Raw genomic sequence first — 25,057 nt, 5'->3', positions numbered from 1 at the left:
CCGAGCGCAATGTAATCCCAGAACTTTGGGAGGCTGAAGTGGGTGGACCACTAGAGGTCAGGAGTTCGAGACCAGCCTAGCCAACATGGCAAAATCCCGTCTCTACTAAAAATACAAAAAAAAAAAAAAAAAAAATTAGCCCGACGTGATGGCATACACCTGTAATGCCAGCTACTCTGAGGCTGAGGCACGAGAATCGCTTGAACCTGGGAGGCGGAGGTTGCAGTGAGCTAAGAAGGCACCATTGCACTCCAGCCTATGTGACGGAATGAGACTGTCTCAAAAAAAAAAAAAAAGTCAATCAATGTAACTCACCATATTAACCAATGAACAAAGAAAACCACATGATCATCAGATCATCAGCAAGCACAGAAAAAGCATTTGACAAAACTCACCAACCATTTCTGATGAAAGCCCTCAGCAACTAGGAACAGAAATAAACTTCTTTATTTCTGATAAAAAGACTCTAAGAAAACCCTACAGCTAACATGATATTTCATGGTGAAAGTCTGAATGCTTTCTCCCTGAGATCAGGAACAAGACAAAGATAACGAGCAAGGCTGAAGATGTTTTCTAATGTATCAGCCATCTGTTTTCCTTCTATAGTGAACAATCTATTTTTCTCCAATGCCTGCTGCTAATGAACTACTTTATTCCTTAATATGCAAAAAATTCAATAAATAGTAAAGATAGTAACCCTTTGTCAATCCTATCAGTTGCAAATATTTTATCCTAGTTTAAGGTGACATACTTTTAATTTTTTGCAGTGGGGTATAGCAGACACTTGCTGTGTCCCCAGGCTGGAGGGCAGCGGTGCGATCACAGCTCACGGCAGCCTCAACCTCCCAGGCTCAAGTAATGCCCCCATCTCATCCTCCCAAGTAGCTGAGACTACAGGTGTGAGCCATCACACCTGGCTAAGTTTTTAAAAAATTATTGTAGGTATGGGGTCTTCCTGTGTTGCCCAGGCTGGTCTCGTCCTCCTGGACTCAAAGCAATTCTTCCATCTCAGCCTCCTCAAGTGCAGGGATTACGGGTGTGAGGCACTGTGCCTGCTTTCCTATTTTTAATACGTAATTTTAAAATTTCAATTTAAACAAATATTCACTGTGAATTATTCTTTGTGCAGCCTCTTCTTTTTGATTTTCGATGGTTTCATTTTCTAACTTGAAAAGATACATCTCAAATTTATTTTGGTGTAAAGTGAGGCTTTTATTTTATTTTTTGACTTGATGTAAGGGCAAACAATCTTTTCCTTTAAGAGGGCCAGTGATTTGAAGATTTTTTTTGCCTTTCTCTAGAATTGTCTCTTTCGTCTAATGATTTTTTTTTTTCAGCTTCTTTTAGGACGCAAAGAAAAAATGGACTTTTTTTTCTGATTTCATTGTGCTTTTCTATACATTTTCATGAGAAAATTAAATCATTAGTAATTTCATCATCAAGAGATAATCACAGTAAAATAATGTTATATATTCAACTTGTTTCAACAAATACTTACTAAAGGCCAGCCTCAAGTCAGGCACTAGAACAAACATGATCTCTGCCTTCACATAGTTTACTCATGGCTTAGCAGTAAACAGAGATAATTCTAAAAGCTACCAGTGCGGTGAGTGCTCTCACAGGAGTGATAGACTGCACGCTTCACACTTTTTAAAAACAAAAGTATGCCAGGCGCAGTGGCTCATGCCTGTAATCCCAGCACTTTGGGAGGCCGAGGCGGGTGGATCACAAGGTCAGGAGATCGAGACCATCCTGGCTAACATGGTGAAACCCCATCTCTACTAAAAATGCAAAAAATTAGGCGGGCATGGTGGAGGGCACCTGTAGTCCCAGCTACACGGGAGGCTGAGGCAGAAGAATGGTGTGAACCCGGGAGGCAGAGCCTGCAGTGAGCCAAGATTGCGCCACTGCGCTCCAGCCTGGGCGACAGAGCAAGACTCCGTCTCAAAAAACAAACAAACAAACAAAAAAAACAAAACAAAAGTGTGCACAAGATAAATCTTAGGAAAACATGTTTCTCATTAATATTACAGATATCCTATAATATCACAGATATTTTTTTTTTACTCTAGTATAACTGAATCTTTGTCCATTACTTTCTTTCTTTTTTTTTGAGAATCCCACGCCATTCCTCCCGGTCCCACGTCATTCTCCTGCCTCAGCCTCCCAAGTAGCTGGGACTACAGGCGCCTGCCACTGCGCCCGGCTAATTTTTTTTTTGCATTTTTAGTAGAGACGGGGTTTCACCGTGTTAGCCAGGATGGTCTCGATCTCCTGACCTCGTGATCCGCCCGTCTCGGCCTCCCAAAGTGCTGGGATTACAGGCGTGAGCCACTGCGCCCGGCAACTTATTTTTTTTTGAGACACAGTCTTGCTCTGTCACCCAGGCTAGAGTGCAGTGGCATGATCTCGGCTCACCAAAACCTCTGCCTCCTGGGTTCAAGCAATGCCCCTGCCTCAGCCTCCTGAGTAGCTGGGATTACAGGTGCGGGCCACTATGCCTGTACTTTTTGTATTTTTAGTAGACATGGGGTTTTGCCATGCTGGCCAGACTGGTCTCAAACTCCTGACCTGAAATGACCTACCTGCTTTGGCCTCCCAAAGTGCTGGGATTACAGGTGTGAGCCACCGTGCACCCAGCCCATTTGTCCATTGCTTTCTAATTGTGCCCTTTCTTCATACATCATTTCTTTAGAACTGAAACAGCCTGACAGAATAACCTGGTTGCTAGACCCCAGAATCACTATCCTTTTTTTTAACACTAACAAGTCAAACTGAATCCAAAAGGTAGAATTTCGACTATATAAAGAGGTATTCAATTGAGTGCTACAATCTATGCCAAAGCATTTTACCTTCATTATAGGGCACTGGATTGCCAATCTTTACTCCAACTGCTTCAGCGGACTTCAAAACTTCTAATTCCATCAAAATAACGACTCTCCTGCAAAAGCAGACAAACAGAAACAGGTTAGAAAAATAAATTCCGTTCAAATGATAAGCTACTCAAAATGCTTTCCCTGATGATCATTCTGACAAAACTATTTTCCCTTTGTCACCTGTTTACATAAATATTTCTCTTAAGCTTTCACCGCGTCATGATCAAGCCTTTTCTAGATTGCAGGGTTTTCATTTTTCATCTAGTTCCTTAATTAAAATGCAGTGTTCTTGCTACGTACCGTATCTTCAAGGAGCAACTGACACGGTAAGAATTTAGATGACTAAACACAAGAATGTATGGCATAAAAAGGGATGGCCTGTTTTCAGAAACACATACTCATCTAAACAATGACTTTTTCCCAGTGAAAACTAATTATGACAACGAATATGTTTTACAATGTAATTAGGACCCATTTTTAAGAACTTACTGTTCTTTGATTTTTTTTTTTTTTTTTTTTTGAGACGGAGCCTCGCTCTGTTGCCCAGGCTGGAGTGCAGTGGCTGGATCTTGGCTCTCTGCAAGCTCTGCCTCCCGGGTTCACACCATTCTCCTGCCTCAGCCTCCCGAGTAGCTGGGACTACAGGCACCCGCCACCTCGCCCGGCTAGTTTTTTGTACTTTTTAGTAGAGACGGGGTTTCACCATGTTAGCCAGGATGGTCTCGATCTCCTGACCTCGTGATCCGCCCACCTTGGCCTCCCAAAGTGCTGGGATTTGTTCTTTGATTTTTAACTCTTACTGAAACCTTGCGATAACTTCCCAATGACCTTAGGCCAAAAAGAAAAACTTGTGCCATGGCTTGCCTGGCCTGGCCTTGCTAACCCCCCTCCAGCACATCCATGGGGCTGCCTTGCCCTCTGCCCTTTGCCCTCTGCCCTTCCTGTTTCCTTTCAGTGCTGCCATATGCGACAGTCCCTCTGGCCAGAAGGCCTTTGTCCGTGCTGCTCTGCGATCATGGTGGTGTGTTCTTCCTCATTTTGCCTCATCTAATACTCGTTTTTTAGCTCTCATCTCAAACATCACTTCAAGAGATGCTTCCTTAATCTCTAGTTGAGATCAGGTTGCTTTGTTCTAGTCTTTCCTACAGCCACGATTTCTTTCCTTCAGAACACTCTGCTCCATCTTAATTATATGTCCATTAGAGATTATTTTATTATTCTCTATCTCTCCTACTAGACTGTACTGTCAATAAAGACAGGTATCCATCCCTCCAGTGCTTAATGAAGCAAACGGCCCACAGTTGTTGCTCAGTACATACTTGATGAGCACATCACAATGTCTGCATTTTAAAAAGAACTGAAACACGAAGAAGGAATTTAACGGGAACACAATTGGAGGCAGGGAGACCAAGAGAAGAGACGAAATGACAGAGGCCTGAATGAGGTTAATGGCTGTGGAGATGAAGAAACTGGCCTAGAGCAATACTTACGCAATAATCTACCCGGTTTCATCACATTTTACACTTCAAATGGTCTGACTGCTGGTTCTGGATTTTTACATACAATCAGTCTGTGTGTGCTACCCTTATCAGGTTTCACATCAGAGTTTCAATCAGATAAGCTTGAAATTATCTGTTCCTGAAAACGATATCTAGATTCCCTGTAATAACTACCTGATAGATACTTAAGTGGCAGATATTTAACTACTTTCCAAAATTATACAAATCACTCCAGAACATATAAAAATAGAAGGCTTATGAATCATTCAGTATGACTCTCATACTAAAACCTAAGATGAAACACACACACAAAACCAAAACTAATTTCATCCTGCGATATCCCACAAATCCTAAATAAAATATCAGCGAGATGAATCTAGCAGCATATTAAAAGAAGACACCAATATCGACTTACAGAGAATACAGATGACAAGGACACATTAAGTGACTTTACAGGGATGCAATCAGCCAAATCCAGACTAGGGGAAACTGCATGAGGTGAAGGATGAATGACCTGGTTTCTTCAGCAAATAAACAGTAAAGGAGAAAAAAGGTAGAGGCAGAGCCTACAGATTCAGAGAGACTTAACAGACCGTCAATCTACTGTCACGGGAACCTTATTTTGGATTCTGATTCATGTAGATTGTGCAGGCGCACGCGCACACACATGTACATGCACGCACACACGCACACACATGTGCACACACACGACAAGTTGGAAATGCAACACTGACAGCGCATTTGTTATTTTAGGTGTGAAATGGGATAGTGTCTTTTTAAGAGTTCTTATCTTTCAAAAATATATACTAAAATATTTATGGATGAAATAATACGATGTCTGAGATTTACTTCGAAATTACAGAGGAGAGTGGACGTTGCAAGGATGGAGATAAAGCAAAAGTGGACAACAGGTAACAATGAAGGGCTATATGGGGACTCATCAAACTACCGTGTATTCTGTCTATTTCTGTAGATGTTTAAAATTTTCCAGAAAAAAAGATTTTAAAAAATAAAAACAGAAAGAAAATGAGCAAGCTAAGAGGATTATTATTATTATTTTTTGAGAGAGAGTCTCACTCTGTCGCCCAGGCTACAGTGCAGTGGCACAATCTCAGCTCACTGCAACCTCCGCCTCCCAGGTTCAAGCGATTTTCCTGCCTCAGCCTCTTGAGTAGTTGGGATTACAGGCACCTGCCACCACACCTGGCTAATTTTTGTATTTTTAGTAGAGACAGGGTTTCACCATGTTGGCCAGGCTGGTCTTGAACTCCCCACCTCAGGTCATCCACCTGCCTCAGCCTCCTAAAGTGCTGGGATTACAGGTGTGAGCCACCAGCCCAGCCTAGGATTATTTTCTTAAGGCACGATTTATTGCAAGAAAGAAACAAGAGTTGAGTATTAAGCAATCTTTTTTTTTTTTTTTTTTTTTTTTGAGACACAGTCTTGCTCTGTCGCGCAGGCTGGAGTGCAGTGGGGCGATCTCAACTCACTGCAACCTCCACCTCTCGGGTTCAAGTGATTCTCCTGCCTCAGCCTCCCGGGTAGCTGAGATTACAGGCACCTGCCACCACACCCGGCTAATTTTTGTATTTTTAGTAGAGACAGGGTTTCACCATGTTGACCAGGCTGGTCTCGATCTCCTGACCTCAGGTGATCCGCCTGCCTCAGCCTCCCAAAGTGCTGGGATGACAGGCGTGAGCCACCGTGTCTGGTTGATAATTATTTTTAAAAATATTACTAATACACAGTATGTTGACAAACTTAATGACAAACACTTCTTTTTAAATAACATGTTTATTGAGATATCACTCACATACCATAATGAATTCGCCCTTTCAGAGAGGATAATCCCAGGAGTTTTGCATTCCGCAGTTACGCAAGCATCACCACTACCTAACTTGAGAACGCTGTCATCATCCCCAAAAGAAACCATGTGTACAATGACAGTCACTCCACACTTTACCACCCCTGAGAACCAATCATTGAATTTGTTTGTATGAATTTGTCTATTCAGAAATAGGTACGCTTTTTTTTTTTTTTTTTTGAGATGGGGTCTTGCTCTGTCACCCAGGCTGGAGTACAATGGCGCAATCTCGGCTCACTGCAATCTCTGCCTCCCGGGTTCAAGCGATTCTCCTGCCTCAGCCTCCTGAGTAGCTGGGATTACAGGCACCCACCACACGCCCAGTTAATTTGTGTATTTTTAGTAGAGATTGGGTTTCACCATGTTGACCAGGATGGTCTCGATCTCATGACCTTGCGATCTGCCCGCCTCAGCCTCCCACAGTGCTGGGATTACAGGCGTGAGCCACCGCACCCGGTCAATAGATACTCTTATGTAACATTTATGAGTAAAATGGGTACACTTTCCATAGGTGTCCTTTGACCCCACAATACAAATTCTAATAATCTGTTATTCAGAAATAAAAGCGTAAACACGTAAAGTACAAGGATGACTGCTAAAGTGCTGTTTAGAATAAACCTAGATGATCACCAAAAAAGCATGGAGTAAATAAACCCAGCCACACACAGGCTCTCAGCAGAGGTACAAAAGAACACCAGGCAAGCCTCCAAGCTGAGGCAGTGCAGTCAGGCAAAGCCCAGGGCAGCGGAGCTGTCCCCGTGACTGGAGAGAGTGAGCTGTGAAGAGTTTCCCAGCAGGGACTGCACCCCATCCCAGCAACGCTTCCACCTTCTCCCACGACCACGCCCTGGAGGACAGAAGAGTGGCTGGAAAGCATCACGTAAGCACCCAAGGTGGCCTGGACTGGAAGACAAAAGCTCCCACATGAGAAGACTGGCAACGGGTACCTCGCCTAGACTATGTCAGGGCAAATGCCAAGTCGGGACGGGACTGTCCACATGAAGCATGAACAAAATAAAAAGGATGACAGAGCAACCACACAACACACAACAATGCGTCCGAGTGAAAGGAACGGGGAGGCAGAGACGATTAAAGAACCCACTCTAGAAGAAAGTGCGAGCCAAGATAAGGAGCAAGCCCTCCTCCAAAGCGATCTGCAAAATAAGTACGAATGTACACATTCGACCAATGAAGAGCCAAACGATGAGCTAAAACAGGAGATGAAGAAGAAAAGGGAGCTTGAACAGCTAAGAAAAAACAGAACAAAATAAATACTATTATACATCTCATAATTTATAAAGACGGAGGAGCAGAAAAGAGAAGGCTAAAAACTGTACTACTATGTTGGAAAACCTTGAGGCGAGCCAATGCATCCATTAGAAAAAAGGTTAAACTAAAGACCTATATGGAGGTCAAAGTTATCTACAACATATGTAAAGACTAGAACTCAATAAATGAAATACAAAACAACATTAAGGAATAACACAGAAAAACTTCCTCGGCAAGAACTGAATCTGCGGACTGAACGAGCACATCACATACCAGAAAAAAAAAAAAAGAATATGTGCAACTGACATTGAGGAAAGAATATGTGCAACTGACATTGAGGCATAGCCTGGTTAAGTACTGAAGTTGAGATATAAACAAAAAAATCTTCAGGAATATAGGTAGAAAAAGCAAAGCTTATTAGCTGGCCACGGTGGTAAGTGCCTGTAGTCCCAGCTACGCGGGAGGCTGAGGTGGGAGAATCACCTGAACCCGGGAGGTCAAGGCTACAGTAAGCCCTGATGGTGCCACTGCACTCCCGCCTGGGCAACCAAAGTGAGGCCTCGAGAGAAAAAAAAAAAGCAAGGCTTTCTACAAGGGAAGAAATCAAACCAGGCTGCCCTTAAGACTTCTCCAGATCAACATTCAATGCCAGAAGACAAAATTCTGAGGGTAAAGTCACAGAACCTAAGAATAGACAGCCAGGCAAGTTGTCATCCAGTAGAAAGGCCAACAGGCTGATCATGGGGAATATGGCATGAAAGGGCCCGTCCAGAAAAAAGTTCTTGAGCGAAATCCAACCAACCTAAAGAGTCAGGAGAAAAGAACAGCTGGAGAAAATTAAGAGTCCTAAAACCAGTGTAACCCAATTTTAAAAAACTACTTACTTAAACCTTTTAGTATTGTTGATCGTTTTTTATCTTGGTGCTGGTGGTGGTTGTTGTTTTGGACTTTTTTGAGACAGGATCTTACTCTACTGCCCAGCCTGGAGTGCAGTGGCACAATCTCAGCTAACCGCAGCCTTCACCTCTCAGGGTTCAGACCATTCTCTCTCCTCAGCCTTCCGAGTAGCTGAGACCACAGGCACCTGCCACTACGCCCGGCTAACTTTTATTTTTTTTCATAGAGACAAGGTCTCACCACATTGTCCGGGCTGGTCGCAAACTCCTGGGCTCAAGTGATCCTCCCTACCTGGTCTCCCAAAGTGTTGGGACAACAGGTGTGAGCCACTGCACCTTGCCTAAAATAAGTCATTTTTTAGCCATGATAATAACAGTTCTGTTCATCATTGTATCTCCAGCATGCAGCAACTTGTTGGTGTACAACACATTCTTTTTTTAAATTTGTTTTTTGTTTTTTTTTTTTTGAGACGGAGTCTCGCTCTGTCGCCCAGGCTGAAGTGCAGTGGCACAATCTCGGCTCACTGCAAGCTCCGCCTCCTGGGTTCACACCATTCTCCTGCCTCCGCCTCCCGAGTAGCTGGGACTACAGGCGCCCGCCACCTCGCCCGGCTATTTTTTTTTTTTTGTATTTTTTTAGTAGAGACGGGGTTTCACCATGTTAGCCAGGATAGTCCCAATCTCCTGACCTTGTGATCTGCCCGTCTCGGCCTCCCAAAGTGCTGGGATTACAGGCTTGAGCTACCGCACCCAGCCTTTTTTTTTTTTTTTTTTAAGAGATAGTCTCTTGCTGTGTTGCCCAGGCTGGAGTATAGTGGTGCAATCACAGCTCATTGCCGTCTCAAACTCCTGGGGTTAGGGAATCCTCCCACTTCAGCCTCCCATGTAGCTAGGACTGTAGCATGTGCCACCACACCTCGCTAATTTATGTAACTTTTTTTTTTTGTAGAGACAGGGTCTGGCTATGTCACCCAGGCTGGTCTCAAACTCCTGACCTCAAGCAACACTCCCACCTTAGCCCCTCAAAGTGCTGGGATTACAGGCATGAGCCACCATACGTGGTTCAACATATTCTATATTGGCTAAATACAGCATTTAATATAAAAGATTCAAGATTGCACACACACACACAAAAGCAGCATTACAAAATAATTATTGTTTTCTGCTGTAAAATAAGGGACCTCTTTTCATTAAAAGATACTTTTGAGGCCAGGCAAGGTGGCTCGCACCTGTAATCCCAGCACTTTGGGAGGCTGAGGTGGGCGGATTGCCTAAGTTCAGGAATTTGAGACCAGCCTAGGCAACATGGCAAACCCCGTTTCTACCAAAAACAAACAAACAAAAAAGATAAGACACTTTTGGGGGAAATCCTGAAAGCGCTGCTTCTGAAGAAATTAGAAATAACAAGATTTCTGCGTTCTACTTTAATCTTCTGCTGTGAAATTTCCGACTTGTTTCCGTGTATTTCTTCCTTGGGTGCCACGTGTTAGCCACCCGAGTTCTTAACTGAATAGCTGTTAAATTCTTAGCTGAAAACTCACTCTTGCCTTTTTTGTTCTTAAATTCGTTCCCATTCTACAATACAATAAGACAGAAAAAAAACACACCGCATACCTTCCGTCTTTCAGCGTGTTCACGATGAATCGGTGAATCTGGCAAACGCAGTTGCTGGACAGTCGTTCTTGCTCCACCAGGGGGTTCAACTGTGTTGCCAACATGAAAGCTGAAAAGCACAGAGATTTCTTCAGCCTCCAAAATCCTGCAGTCTTAAGAATCTGAAAGGTGGCCGGGCGCGGTGGCTCAAGCCTGTAATCCCAGCACTTTGGGAGGCCGAGACGGGCGGATCACGAGGTCAGGAGATCGAGACCATCCTGGCTAACACGGTGAAACCCCATCTCTACTAAAAAATACAAAAAACTAGCCGGGCGAGGTGGCGGGCGCCTGTAGTCCCAGCTACTCGGGAGGCTGAGGCAGGAGAATGGCGGGAACCCGGGAGGCGGAGCTTGCAGTGAGCTGAGATCCGGCCACAGCACTCCAGCCTGGGCGACAGAGCGAGACTCCGTCTCAAAAAAAAAAAAAAAAAAAAAAAAAGAATCTGAAAGGTACTCATACCTGTGCTAGTGAAGAAAAACGCCTTACATACGTTCCTGAAATGAAAACTAGTCAGACTCTACATAGTGAAAAACTGTGTATTTTGCTGTTAAACATTTGCTGCTCCTCTTAAATGAGTGAATTTGCTAAAGTGGTCAAAATCATTTAAAAATTCTCTCCTTTCTCCCCTTTAGAGCTTCCGACACAGAAATAAAACCCCCAAACAGGAAAGTATAGGGCAGCTAACCCATCACGCTCACCAATGTCAACATCATCCTTAGGGAAATTAATCAGAGAAAACACAGAACACCAGTTAGAGAAAATTAATTAAGCCGAGTGGCAGCTTTCCACTACCTCTAGTCTATTGTTGGAATGCTGACAGCTGCAATTCTGTCTGAATGAAGTACACAGCCAAGCAAGTATGGACTTCATGAATGCCCCCAAATTATGGCAACCAAAGGCCTGGGTGTGCTTCTATTATTTAAATACTCACACATTTCTAGATGGATACGCCATACTCACAGGACAGAGTGTTCAATCCATCACTCATAAGCAGTCGGTAACGCGGCGGACTATTCCCCGTGGTAATGGGACGGATGTTCTAGGACAGAAAACTTGATTGATTAGCCAGGTTGTCTGCCCCGTCCCCAGGGATAAGTAAACCGAAGTGGCAGGAGAGTGAGTTTGCCATTAGTTCAACACAAACTGAACTGTTTGCCCATTCTCTTGACACCTAAACCCAAGTAAAAGAAAATTGGATTTGATGATTTTCCCACTCACCTCTCCACTAATATTATGAAGCACAATACAGAGAGAAGTAAAACGAGCTGCCTGTACTCTTGAGTTCTGACTCAAATTTGGCTGAAAATCAATTACCAAAATAAATAAATAAATAAATAAATAAATAAATAATGAGGCACCCAATATACACAAGGTGTTTTGTAGGAAATGTGCTAAAAATACAAAATGAACAAAAAGTACCCTTGTCCTGAAGGGGCTAACGACTGGGGTGGAGATGGAGGCACAGACCTAAGTGACATGTGCCCATGATCAGGTGGCAGAGCTGAGACCTTCATCCCCACCTGAGAGAGAGCAGAGGCAGGTTTCCAAAGGAAGTGAAATCTGCGCACAGAGGCCCACGCTGACCCACAGCTAGTGCCCTGCAACAGAGACCCATCAGACCGGCTGACTGAAACCCTGCACGCGTGAGCCCACATTCTGCCTCTAGTTTTCAAAACTCCCACTGAAGTTCAAGAACCCCTTAAACAAATGATGTGTTAACTGAAGAATGTTAAGGAGGCAAGTTCATATTAGATGTATTTCTGAAGTCATATAAAAGGCTGATGTGAGGCTGGGTGCGGTGGCTCAAGCCTGTAATCCCAGCACTTTGGGAGGCCGAGACGAGCGGATCACGAGGTCAGGAGATCGAAACCATCCCGGCTAACACAGTGAAACCCCGTCTCTACTAAAAAAAATACAAAAAAAAAAACTAGCCGGGCGTGGTGGCAGCGCCTGTAGTCCCAGCTACTCGGGAGGCTGAGGCAGGAGAATGGCGTGAACCCGGGAGGCGGAGCTTGTAGTGAGCCGAGATCCAGCCACTGCACTCCAGCCTGGGCGACAGAGCGAGACTCCGTCTCAAAAAAAAAAAAAAAAAAAAGGCTGATGTGAACGAGACAAACCCAAGGGCAGAAAGGCAAGGTGCACCACAGTCATCTATCAACGGCGAGGAGGGAGTGAGGCAAAGCCTTCAATCTGAACCTCCAAAGACAGTAGAACTTAGCAGCTCACGTAGTAATATTTTCAAAAAGCCTGGCTCCTTTCAGGGGTACAATGGAGACTGGCCTATTTTTTGTGACAAGGCGGGGAATTTCCGAAAGTGGACAAATCTGTCCGTCCTTCATCGGACGTGATTTATAATCAGCTGACTCTAATGAAGTTGACAAGGAACACACACAGGTACTTACAATGACTTGGAGGATGGGCTTTATGGATGTATCCCCCTGCTGCATGATGGCCTGAGGGAGTAAAAACAGGTTTGTGTGAGACATGCACTCAAAGCACGAAGAAAATGGCATGTTTTTATAGTTCGTATTTGGAATATACAGATAAGATTGTTAAAAGAGCCCATTCAGAGCCTGTCAGCTGAAACATCTAGTTGATCACTCTGGACAAATCATAAAATGGTAAGAGGGAGATACGTGTTTTACAACAAGGAAACACAGTACATCTCTAACACCGATATCACGTATGTATTCATTATTCACAACAGCACATTCATTTCCCTCTAGTACTCATTAACAGGGGATTAGATAAATAAATTCTATATATATTAAAGAGATAATAAGGGAATGTTAGGAACAACTTTATAAAACAACCAAGATAAAGTGGATAAACCTCTCGAAAAATACAAATTATCAAAACTGATACAAAAGAAAATCTATGTAACTCTATATTTATTAAAGAAATTGAATTTATAATTCTAAATATTCCAAAAGAGAACACTCTAGGTCCAGATGGCTTTACTGGTGAATTCTAACATTTAAGAAAAAACAAACAAACAAACAAAAACTTGCATAAATTATTTCAGAAAACAGAAAAGACAAGACTTTCTTTCCAAGTCATTTTATGATGTTACGTTTACTACGACAGGAAAAAAAAAAAAAAAGACCACCCCATGCAGTGGTTCATGCCTATAATCCTAGCACTTTGGGAGGCCGAGGTGGGAGGACTGTTTTGAGCCCAAGACTTCAAGACCAGCCTAGGCAACATAGCGAGACTCTGTCTAAAAAAAAAAAAAAAAAAATCTTCAACAAATAGCAAATCAAATCCAGCACTATATAAAATGGGTAATATGTCATGACCAAGTGTGATTTAGTCAAGGAAGGCAAGGTTTATTCAACAACTGAAAAATCAATGTAATTTGTCACATTCACAGAAGAGAAAAATCATTATCAACTGAACAGATACAGAAAAGGCAACACTTATTCATTATAAAGTCTTAGCAAACTAGGCATAGAAGTAATGCTTAAACTGATAGCTGACATCTACAAAAAAAATCTATGGTTACCATCACACTTAACAGTAAAAGACAATCACAAGCTACTAAGATCGGGAATAAGGCAAGGATATACCTCTTAACATCTTTATTCAACGTGGTATTAGAGGTTCTAACTCATGCAATAAGGCAAGGGAAAAATGGGCATAAAGATTAAAAAGGAACCGGCCGGGTGCAGTGGCTCATGCTTGTAATCCCAGCACTTTGGGAGGCCAAGGCGGGCAGATCACTTGAGGTCAGGAGTTCGAGACCAGCCTGGCCAACATGGTGAAACCCTGATCCTTCCAAAAATTAAAAACTTAGCCGGGCGTGATAGTGCATGCCTGTAATCCCAGCTGCTGGGGAGGCTGAGACAGGAGACTCGCTTGAACCCAGGAGGCGGAGGTTGGAGGGAGCTGAGATCGCGCCACTGCACTGCAGCCTGGGCCACAGAGTGAGGCTCCCTCTCCAAATAAAAAATAAAAATATTAAAAAGGAACAAATAAAACTTCCTTTATTTGTAGACAACATGATCCTTTACACAGAAAATCCTACGGTATCTATAAAAACTAGTAAGTTGACTTAGCAAGTTTGCAGGACACAAGGTGGGTTGTGGAAAAATCACGTGTATTTCAATACACTAGCAATAAACAACTGAAGAATGAAATTTTCAAAAATGCCACTTAGACACCATCAAAAAAAATTTTTTTTTTTTTGAGACAGTCTCGCTCTGTTGTGCTAGAGTTCAGTGGCGCAATCTCAGCTCACGGCAACCTCTAACGCCCGGGTTCAAGCAGTTCTCCCGCTGCAGCCTCCTGAGTAGCTGGGGTTACAGGCGTGCACCACCACATTTGGCTAATTTTTGTATTTTTGTAGAGATGGGGTTTCACCATGTTGGTCAGGCTGGTCTCGAACTCCTGACCTCTGGTGATCTGCCCGCCTCAGCCTCCCAAAGTGCTGGGATTACAGGTGTGAGCCACCACACCAGGTCTCAAAAGTAAATTATTTAGGGATATATTTAACAGTACATATGTAAGAACTGCACACTGAAAACTACCAACAAGGCTCATGCTTATAATCTCAGCACTTTCGGAGACGGAAGGAGGAGGATCACTTGAGCCCAGGAGTTTGAGACCAGTCTGGGCAAGATAAGGAGCCCCGTCTCTATAAAAAGTTAGCCAGGTGGGGCCGGGCGCGGTGGCTCACACTTGTAATCCCAGCACTGTGGGAGGCCAAGGCGGGCGGATCACGAGGTCAGGAGATTGAGACCATCCTGGCTAACATGGTGAAACCCTGTCTCTACTAAAAATACAAAAAACTAGCCAGGTGTGGTGGTACACGCCTATAGTACCAACTACTTAGGAGGCTGAGGCAGGAGAATCGCTTGAACCTGGGAGGCGGAGGTTGCAGTGAGCCAAGATTGCGCTATGGCACTCCAGTCTGGGTGACAGAGAATCCATCTCAAAAGAAAAATATATATATATTAGCCAGGCATGTAGTGCCTACCTGTAGTCCCAGCTACTCAGAAAGCTGAGGAACAATCAGCCCAGGAGGTCTAGGCTGTAGTGAACTGTGATTGCACCACTGCACTACAGCCTGGATGACAAAGCAAGACCATGTCTCAAAACAAACATCTGTTTTCATTTTCTTTTTCTTTTCTTATTGTACTTTGTTTCTCTATACTTCAGCGGATGCAAAGGGATCAGTACTTTGGGAGGCTGAGACAGGAGGATTGCTTGAGGTCAGGAGTTCGAGACCAGCCTGGCCAACATGGCAAAACCCCGTCTCTACAAAAAATACAAAAAGTAGCTGGGTGTGGTGGCACACGCCTGCAGTCAAGGTGAGATGGCACCACTGTACTCTAGCCTGAATGACAGAGTAAAGCCCTGTCTCAAAAAAAAAAAAAAAAAAAAACAATTAGCTGGGCGTAGTGGTCCCACCTACTTGGAGGGTGAGGTGGGAGGATCACTTGAGCCAGGGAGATAAAGCTGCAGTAAACTATGATCATGTATGTCACCGCACTCCAGCCTGGGTGACTGAGTGAGATCCTGCCTCAAAAAATAAAAATAAAAATAAAAATAAGAAATGAAGCTGGAGGCCAGGCACGGTGGCTCAGGCCTATACTCCCAGCATTTTCGGAGGCCGAGGCAGGCGGATCACATGAGGTTGGGAGTTCGAGACTAGCCTGGCCAGCATAGTGAAACCCCATCTCTACTAAAAATACCAAAATTAGCTGGGTGTGGTGTCGGGGGCCTGTAATCCCAGCTATTCAGGAGGCTGAGGTAGGAGAACTGCTTGAACCCAAGAGGTAGAGGTTGCAGTGAGCACTGCACCACTGCAGCCTGGGTGACAGAGTGAGACTCCGCCTCAAAAAAAAAGAAAGAAATGAAGCTGCAGAATTTACAATGCCAAATTTCAAGATTTACTAGAAATCTGCAATTTTTATGACAATGTGGTATTGACGTAAGCACCAACATAGAAATCAATTGCAGAACAGACATTCCAGAGATAGAGATATACACATATACAGTCCATTGATTTTATCTAAAGTGACTAAGTCACTCAATGTAACAGGATAGTCTTTTCAATAAACAGGGCTGGAACAACTGAATATCTATATTAAAAAAAAGATCTATATATCATAGATAAAATAGTAAACTTGAAATGCATCATGGACCACAAGGCAAGGCTAAAACTATAAAACTTCTGGAAGAAAACACAGTATAAAAGATTTGTGACCTTGGGTGGGGTAGGCAAAGATTTCTTCTTTTTATTTTTTTGAGACTGAGTTTCACTCTTGTTGCCCAGGCTGAAGTGCAATGGCGCGATCCTGGCTCACCGCAACCTCCGCCTCCTGGGTTCAAGCCATTCTCCTGACTCAGCCTCCCGAGTAGCTGGGATTACAGGCACCCATCACCACGCCCCGCTAATTTTGTATTTTTAGTAGAGACAAGATTTCTCCATGTTGGCCAGGCTGGTCTCGAACTCGCGACCTCAGGTGATCCGCCCGCCATGGCCTCTCAAAGTGCTGGGATTACAGGCATGAGCCACTGCACCCAGCCTAGCAAAGATTTCTTAGGACACACAAATACAAGACTGCAAAAAACAAAACAAAAACAGACAAAAAACCCACAACCTGATAACCTGGACTTCACCAAAATTTAAAAATGCACTTCAAAAAAAGAAAATTTCAAAAAAGAAAGAGCAAATCACAGATTGGGAGAAAATATATGTAATATTTATATTTAACAAAAGACCCATCAAGAATAAAGAATTCTTACAACTCTTTAATAAGCACAAAACCCAATTTTTAGGTGAACAAAAGACGTGAACAGACATTTCTTTTTTTTTTTTTTTTTTTTGAGACGGAGTCTCTCTCTGTCGCCCAGGCTGGAGTGCAGTGGTGCGATCTCGGCTCACTGCAAGCTCCGCCTCCCGGGCTCACGCCATTCTCCTGCCTCAGCCTCCTGAGTAGCTGGGACTACAGGCGCCCGCCACCATGCCCGGCTAATTTTTTGTATTTTTAGTAGAGACGAGGTTTCACTGTGGTCTCGATCTCCTGACCTTGTGATCCGCCCGCCTCGGCCTCCCAAAGTGCTGGGATTACAGGCTTGAGCCACCGCGCCCAGCTAACAGACATTTCTTTTGTGAAGATATACAAATGGCCAGTAAGCCCATGAAAAGATGCTCATTAGTCACCAGAGAAATACAAATTAAAACCACAGTGAGATACCTTTATACTTTCACTAGACTACTCAAGATCAAAGACTGACGACTGGCAAGGACATGGAGCAACTAGAATTCTCATAATCACACTGGAAAAGTTTGGCAATTTCTTTCAAACATTCAGTTACCTATAACCCAGCAATGACGCACCTAGATATTTATCCCAGAGAAATGAAAACATATTTCCACAAAAAGATTTGTACTTAAATGGTCATAGCATCTTCATTTAAGTCAAAAGATGAAAATAACCCAAACGTGCAATAATAAACAAATTTTGTTATAGTCACACAATGGAATACTACTGAGCAATACAAAAGTGCAAATTACTGAATTAACATGGATAAAGCTCAAAAACCATTTTGGTCCAGAGTGGTGGCTTATGCCTGTAATCCCAACACTTCGGGAGGCCAAGGTGGGAGGATCACTTGAGCCCAGGAGTTCAAGATCATCCTGGACAACACACCAAGACTCCATCTCTACAAAAAATATTTTTAGGCCGGGTGTGGCGGCTCACGTCTGTAATCCCAGCACTTTGGGAGGCCGAGGTGGGTGGATCACGAGATCAAAAGATTGAGACCATCCTGACCAGTATGGTGAAACCCCGTCTCTACTAAAAATACAAAAATTCATGAGGCACAGCTACTTGGGAGGCTGAGGCAGGAGAATCGCTTGAACCCAGGAGGCAGAGGTTGCAGTGAGCTGAGGTCACGCCACTGCACTCCAGACTGGCAACAGAGCAAGACTGTGTCTCAAAAAAAAAAAAAAAAAAATTTTTTTTTTTTTAAATTAGCCAAGGGTGGTGGCATGCATCTGTAGTCCCAGCTACTCAGGAGGCTGAGGTGCGAGGATCTCTTAAGTTCAGGAGGTCAAGGCTGGAGTGAGTCATGACTGTGTCACTGTACTCCAGCCTGGGTGACAGAGACCCTACCTCTGGAAAAAAAACAAAAAAATTGCTGAAAGAAGCCAGACACAAAAAGGTAGATATTATTTGATTCCATTTATATGAAGTCTTAGGAAAGTCAAAACTGACCTACAGAGAGAAACCAGAACACTGACTGCCTCGGGTGAGGACGGAGGTGAGGAAGGAGCGGGAGGTGGGGTGCACTGATGGGACTATTCTGTGTCTCCACTGGGGCAATGCAGTTACAGGGGTGCGTACATTTGTCAAAGTTCATCAAGCTGTACACTTACAATAGGTGCGATTTGGCTGGGCATGGTGGCTCATGCCTGTAAATCCCAGCACTTCGGGAGGCCAAGGCGGGCAGATCATGTGAGGTCAGAAGGTTGAGACCAGCCTGGCCAACATGGCAAAACCCTGTCTCTACTAAAAGTACAAAAATTAGCCGGGTGAGGTGGCGTGCACCTGTAACCCCAGCTATTAAGGAGGCTGAGGCATGAGAATTGCTTGAACCTGGGAGGCAGAGGTTGCAGTGAGCTGACACTGCGCCACTACACTCCAGCCTGGGCAACAGGAGACTCTGCTTAAAAAAAAAAAAAAGGTACAATTTACTATATGTAGGTGAAATGTCAATGACAGTGATTTTTCTAAAAAGCAGTTATTTCTGTGGAATAGAAGTGGACAAGGTAGGGCAGAAGGTCAGTAATTACATTAAACACCTCTTTCTTTCTTCTTTATAAATGAAATAGAGACAGGATCTTGCTATGTTGCCCAGCCTGGTATCAAACTCCTTCTTGGCCTCAAGGGATCCTCCTGCCTTAGCCTCCCCAAGTGACATTAACACATGTGAGCCATCATGCCCGGCCATAAACACTTTTCTGTTCCGTTTGATTTTAAAACCACACGCGTATATGAGAGGAATTGAAAAAGTACATGAAAAATGTGCATTATGAAAAAACTATCCATGCATTTCAAAAATTTTTTGCACTGAAATAAACTCATACTAACTTGTTATAACGTGTCTGAACAAGATCTAGTGTGAGGCACTAAGAAGGATTAAACATCAATTTGAAAAGAGTCCCATGGGAGCAACACGAATTCTGCTAAAATGGAAGCAACAATGAACACCAAATTCAAGGTGAAGCTTGGGTGGAAGAAGGGTGAAATCACCAATGCTTTATGAAAGAAAAGTATATGGGGACAATGCTCCAAAGAAACCAGCTGTTTACAAATGGATAACTCGTTTTAAGGGACAAGGCCAGGCACAGTGGCTCATGCCTATAATCCCAAAGACTTGGGAGGCAAGGCAGGAGAACTGTTTGGAGGCCAAGAGTTCGAGACTAGCTTAGGCAAGATGGTGAAACCCCATCTCTATACAAAATTTAAAAAAAAAAATTTAGCTGGGCACGGTGGCATGCACCTGTAGTCCCAGCTACTCGAGAGGTTGGGGTGGGAGGATCACTTGAGCCCAGGAGTTAGAGGTTGCAGTGAGCTATGATCGTACCACTACACTCTAGCCTGAGAGACAAAAAACGAGACTGTCATTTAAAAAAAAAAGACTACGGCCCGGTGCAATGGCTCAAGTCTGTAATCCCAGGACTTGGGGAGGCCGAGGTGGGCAGATCACTTGAAGACAGGAGTTCAAGACCAGCCTGACCAACATGACAAAACCTCGTCTCTACTAAAAATACAAAAATTAGCTGGGCGTGGTGGCACACGTCTGTAATTGGGAAGCTGAGGCAAAAGAATCGCTTGAACCCGGGAGGTGGAGGTTGCCACGAGCCGAGATCGCGCCTCTGCACTCTAGCCTGGGCAACAGAGTGAGATCCTGTCTAAAAAAAAAAAAAAAAAGAAAAGCCCTAGTAAGTATACAAAGCGACAAAATGTAATACTCAAGGGCACATATGTTCGGCCAGGCGAGGTGGCTCATGCCTGTAATCCCAGCACTTTGGGAGGCCGAGGCAGGAGGATCATGAGGTCAGGAGATCGAGACCATTCTGGCTAACACGGTGAAACTCCATCTCTACTAAAAATACAAAAAATTAGCTGGGCATGGTGGCGGGCGCCTGTAGTCCCAGCTACTTGGGAGGCTGAGGCAGGAGAATGGCATGAACCCGGGAGGTGGAGCTTGCAGTGAGCCGAGATCCTGCCATTGCACTCCAGCCTGGGCGCCTGGGCGACAGTGTGAGACTCCGTCTCAAAATAAAAATGTTCAAATGCCCCATGGAAGAAGGGAGGAGTATGAAAAATACCAGAAATCTAAATTTAAAAAAAAATGTGGGGGTGACTAGAGAGTAGGCTGAGAGTATGCTGTCGATGGGAATGGTGGCAGGAACGTATGCTGAGTGGAAGTGAACAGCCCAGGCAAAAAAAAAAAAAAAAAAAGATGGTGCCAGTATGGATGGAAAGAAGCCGGTGGGCTTGGTAGATCTACGCGGAGGTACAATACACTTCGCTTGGTGAGGAACTGGACGCCCAGATGATGGACAATGTCGGAGGAATGATTTCTCAATCTCTGGTTAGCACTGAATTGAACAGATAATGGTACCATTCGTGGAGATAGGGATCAAGAGGCCCAGACTTAGAAAGATAACGAATTTGCTTTGGGATATATATATTGAACTTAAAAGCCTCTGAAGCATGGAATAAGCAGATAGATTATAGAAGTTTATCTTTTAGAGTAAAGGTGGCTCAGTACAAAGAAATTTGTCACGCCTGTAATCCCAGCATTTTGGGAGGCCGAGGCGGGCGACACAACGGAGGTCTGGAGTTCGAGATCAGCCCGGCCAACATGATGAAACCCTGTCTCTAATAAAAACACAAAAAAGTAGCCAAGTGTGGTGGTGCACACATGTAGTCCCAGCTACTCGGGAGACTGAGGCAGGAGAATCGCTTGAACCCGGGAGACGGAGGTTGCAGTGAGCCGAGATCGCGCCACTGCACTCCAGCCTGGGCGACACAGTGTGACACTCACACAGTGAGTGTCGCCCAGGCTGGAGGAAAAAAAAAAAAAAAGAAATTGCCTTTGGAAGTCAAGAGGGCCTAGAGGGAGCCTTGAGTCAACAAAAATTTACAAAGAGGGGCCTGCAAATAAGACGGGGATAGACCCGCCAAGCTGAGCCACTAAAACCCAAGGAAGAGGGTGTGACCAGAAGAAGCAGGGCTCAAAAGCAAACGCTGCTGAGAACTCAGGTAAGCTGAAAACGGAAAAGGGCTGGATTTAGCAACTTGGAGGACACTGGTCCCTTGAGCCGGGGTTTTCTACAGCGATCAAGGGGATGCCTGGAGTGGGTTAAAGAGTTGATGAGAGGCGAGGAAAGGAAGTGGCTGAAACCAGACAAGAAGTTTGGCTGCGGGGCAGGAAAGGAGAAGAAACAGAAAGTGGCCGCAGGTGGAAGATCCAGAAAAAGGCAAGCGTTTATTTACTTTGTTCTTAAGTAGGAAAAACGTGAGCATGTTTCAAAGACGATCGGAAGAATGTTTTGAGGAGGGGGTGATGACACTAGACGGGGGCTCGGCGGGTCCCCACCGCCCCCCGCCTTCTCCTCCCCTCGCGTTCATCCCCCGTCGCCCCGGGCTCCCCTCCCCCTCTCCACTCCGCGAGGCTTGGGGCCGCAGCCATCCCGCACCGCCGGCCCGGCCCCCGGCACCTCCTCACCGCAATGGCCCCCTCGCTCAGTTGGCCGACCATGGCTCCGCCGCCCCGACTCCCGCGCGGACCCCGCGACAGCTGGAGCTTCCCCACCGGGGTCCCGCGCGCTGCGCAGTTATTGGCCCGAGGAGTTGCGTGCGCCGCTCCCGCCCCCGACGTGCGCGCGGCCCAGGGGCGGGCCCGGGCGCTGCGCAGCCGCCACATTGGCCGAGGCGCGGCGCACGTGACTTGCTCGCGGGCCCAAGGGAGGCCTGGCGCGGAACACGGGGCGCGGGGCGGGGCGCCGAGGGGCGCGCCAGGAGCTGCGCGGGCGCGGGGAGGGAGTCCGCGGCCCAGTTCCGGGCGCCTGTGAGCGGGCTCACGAGGCTTTCTCGCCTCGGTTTCCGGCCAGTGCACGGGTTGGTAGCCCAGAGGAGGTTAAAGCTGTTCCCTGAGACCTCAGCTGCTAAATGGAGTCGCAGCAGTGACCCGGTTCCTCCAGCAACGCGGGGCTGACTTCTCGACCGGGGCCAAACCCTGAGCTTGGCACCGTTGAGGGGGGGGTCTCCGAAGGGGAATCAGACCTGGTCCCTGTCCGTGGAGAAGAGGACAGTGTGTGGGGGCACTTTATGCCGTGAGTAGCCCCAGCGCCAGGTAGACGTGGTACAGGCCCCAAGAGTGTTGGAAATCAGGGAAGCCTTCCCAGAGGACGTGCCATTTGAACCGAGTCGAAGAACGAACCTGTGGGAATTTTCCAGGTGGACTCCATAAGCCAGGGTAGGATTGGTCCGGAAAGCACGAATAGCCTCTGCCAAAACCTTGGAGAGATGAAATAGCCTGGCAAGCCGGGGATCGCAATGAGTAGTTCAGTATGCAAGGCTGCAGAGGAACAAGTGAGACCTGAGAATTAGAAAGTCAGCCAAGGGTCAAGTAAGGACGGTTTTGTCCTGGGCTTCCTGATATGCTTGGAGTAGCGTTGATGAATTTAAGGCAGAGCACTGACTTCTGTCTCAGTGTTGGAGGCTGGATTGAAAGTGGGGGTGGGGGGTGCCAATGGCATGGACACTAATTATGACACTCTAGGAAGAATACCAGACGAGATGGTGAGGACTTAAACCGAAGGAATGACCTGGGGGTTGAAAGAGAACGCTGAACTATATGAGAGAGAGAAATACCTGTTAATTGAATAGTTGCTGGGGTGGGTGAGAAAGAAAAATCTGGGAAGTGTCTCAGGTTTCAGACTTGAGAAACTAGGGGGATCAGGCCGGGCGCGGTGGCTCACACTTGTAATCCCAGCGCTTTGGGAGACCCAGGCTGGAGGATCACGTGAGGTCAGGAGTTCGAGACCAGCCTGGTCAACATGGTGAAACCCCATCTCTACTAAAACTACAAGAATTAGCCAAGAGTAGTGGCGCACTCCGTAATCCCAGCTACTCCGAGGCTGAGGCAGGAGAATTGTTTGAACCTGGGAGGCAGAGGGTGCAGTGAGCCGAGATCGTGCCACAGCGCTCCAGCCTGGGGGACAGAGCAAGACTGTCTCACGCACAAAAAAAAAGACTAAGAGGACACGGATGATAGCTATCTAGTCTGCTTCCTCTTTGTATAACCATCACCTGCATGGTGCCTGTCACAAAGTAGTCTTTCAGTAAATATTTCTGAATGGAAGGATGTTGAGTGAATTGCTATGAGAGAATATAGATCTTTCCTTAGCATGTAAACTAGAGGAAAAGACCACAAGAATTGATTTTATTGCTTTAGGCTTCCTTGAATGAAATCTTGATTTTCTTTTTTTTTTTTTTTTTTTTTTTTTTTTTTGACACAGAGTCTCCCTCTGTTGCCTAGGTTGGAGTGCAATGGCGTGATCTCAGCTCACTGCAACCTTGGCCTCCCCAGTCAAGTGATTCTCTTGCTTCAGCCTCCAGAGTAGCTGAGACTACAGGCGTGCGCCACCACACCCGGCTAATTTTTTTGTATTTTTAGTAGAGACGGGGTTCACTGTGTTAGCCAGGATGGTCTCGATCTCCTGACCTCATGATCCACCCACCTCGGCCTCCCAAAGTACTGGGATTACAGGTGTGAGCCACTGCACGGGGCCAAACTCTTGATTTTCTAAAATCGTGCGTTTGTGAGATTCCTATTTTCTTCCTCATTGTATAGATGGAAAGCAGCATGGGTCTGCCTGCGGATGAGTGGAAATCATACCTGCTTCAAAAGTGGGCTTCACTCCCGAAGTCCATTCAGCTCACCATTTCTACAGCAGAGACCTTGAGCGATATCTTTCTTCATTCCTCTTCACTTCTTCAGTAAGTACATGGAAGCGTTAACAAGGCAATTGTGACCTGAAAAACGTTCTGTTTTGTCATTTGCTCTGAAGTAATCTCTGTCTCTCTCTCTTTCTTAAATAGAGATCGAGTCTTGTTATGTTGCCCGGGCTGGTCTCAAATTTCTGGGCTCAAGCAATCTGGCCTCCCACGGTGCTGGGAGTACAGGTGTGAGCCATCATGCCTGGCCCAGTAATATCTCTTTTTTTTTTTTTTTTTAATTTTTTATTATACTTTAACTTCTAGGGTACATGTGCACAATGTGCAGGTTTGTTACGTATGTATACGTGTGCCATGTTGGTGTGCTGCACCCGTTAACTCATCATTTACATTAGGTGTGTCTCCTAATGCCAACCCTCCCCCCCCCCATAATATCTCTTTTTGATGGAAAATGCCTGAAGTGCTTTTCGTGGTTCCTTTCTATCCCAGCATGTCCTGTGAACTAATTCACTTCTGTCATCCCGCAGGATTAGCCAGATCTTTCCTCAGGAAAGCTCTCACTGAGCCTCAGCTGGGCCATCTTTACTCTGTACATTTACAACGCTGTGTGATTTTCCTTTATATATGTGTGTGCTCTTTTGACTAATGCCTGCATTTGCCACTAGATTGTGAACTTCATGAGGGAAGGGACCATGTTTGTATTTGTTTGTGTTTCTTTTTTTTTTTTTTCGAGACAGGGTCTCGCTCTATCGCCCAGGCTAGAGTGCAGTGGCGCAATCTCAGCTCACTGCCTCTGCCTCCCAGGTTCAAGCGATTCTCCTGTCTCAGCTTCCCGAGTATTTGGGATTACAGTCGCACACTACCACGCTTGGCTAATTTTTTTTTTTTTTTTTTTTTTTTTTTTTTTTTTTTGAGACAGGGTCTCACTCTGTCACCCAGGCTGGAGTGCAGTGACACGATCTCAGCTCACTGCAACCTCCGCCTCCTGGGTTCAAGCGATTCTCATGCCTCA

At 45.2% G+C, this 25,057-nt stretch overlaps 2 protein-coding genes across 9 annotated transcripts in view; one reads left to right on the top strand and one right to left on the bottom strand.

Moving 5' to 3' along the window:
• LOC105474283 (replication protein A1) overlaps positions 1–21,956 on the bottom strand; it is a 64,174-nt gene extending 42,218 nt beyond the window's left edge. Inside the window, exons 1-5 of the mRNA XM_071082108.1 lie at positions 21,812–21,956; positions 12,460–12,510; positions 11,018–11,096; positions 10,019–10,127; positions 2,853–2,941 (exon numbers count right to left, since the gene is read on the bottom strand). Of these exons, the coding sequence (XP_070938209.1) occupies positions 2,853–2,941; positions 10,019–10,127; positions 11,018–11,096; positions 12,460–12,510; positions 21,812–21,844 (361 nt within the window). The 5' untranslated portion in view covers positions 21,845–21,956. The remainder of the gene's footprint in view (positions 1–2,852; positions 2,942–10,018; positions 10,128–11,017; positions 11,097–12,459; positions 12,511–21,811) is intronic.
• A 139-nt stretch (positions 21,957–22,095) lies between these two features.
• The window catches only part of LOC105474277 (SET and MYND domain containing 4), a 50,988-nt gene continuing 48,026 nt past the window's right edge, over positions 22,096–25,057 (top strand). For 2 of the 8 annotated variants that reach the window (XM_071082105.1, XM_071082100.1), the window contains exons 1-2: positions 22,103–22,561; positions 23,942–24,087. Coding sequence is in view for 7 of the 8 variants with exons in the window: in XM_071082100.1 (XP_070938201.1) it covers positions 23,942–24,087 (146 nt within the window). In the remaining variant the exon portion in view is untranslated. Of the gene's footprint in view, positions 22,715–23,595; positions 23,858–23,941; positions 24,088–25,057 lie in introns of those variants that run through there. The other 6 variants (XM_071082104.1, XM_071082103.1, XM_071082102.1 and 3 more) reach the window with 6 other exon arrangements.

The sequence above is a fragment of the Macaca nemestrina genome, chromosome 17, assembly GCF_043159975.1.
Source record: "Macaca nemestrina isolate mMacNem1 chromosome 17, mMacNem.hap1, whole genome shotgun sequence".
NCBI lineage: Eukaryota > Metazoa > Chordata > Mammalia > Primates > Cercopithecidae > Macaca > Macaca nemestrina.
The sequence above is the reverse complement of the archived record's forward strand: the minus strand, read 5'-3'. Positions and strand labels throughout refer to the sequence as shown.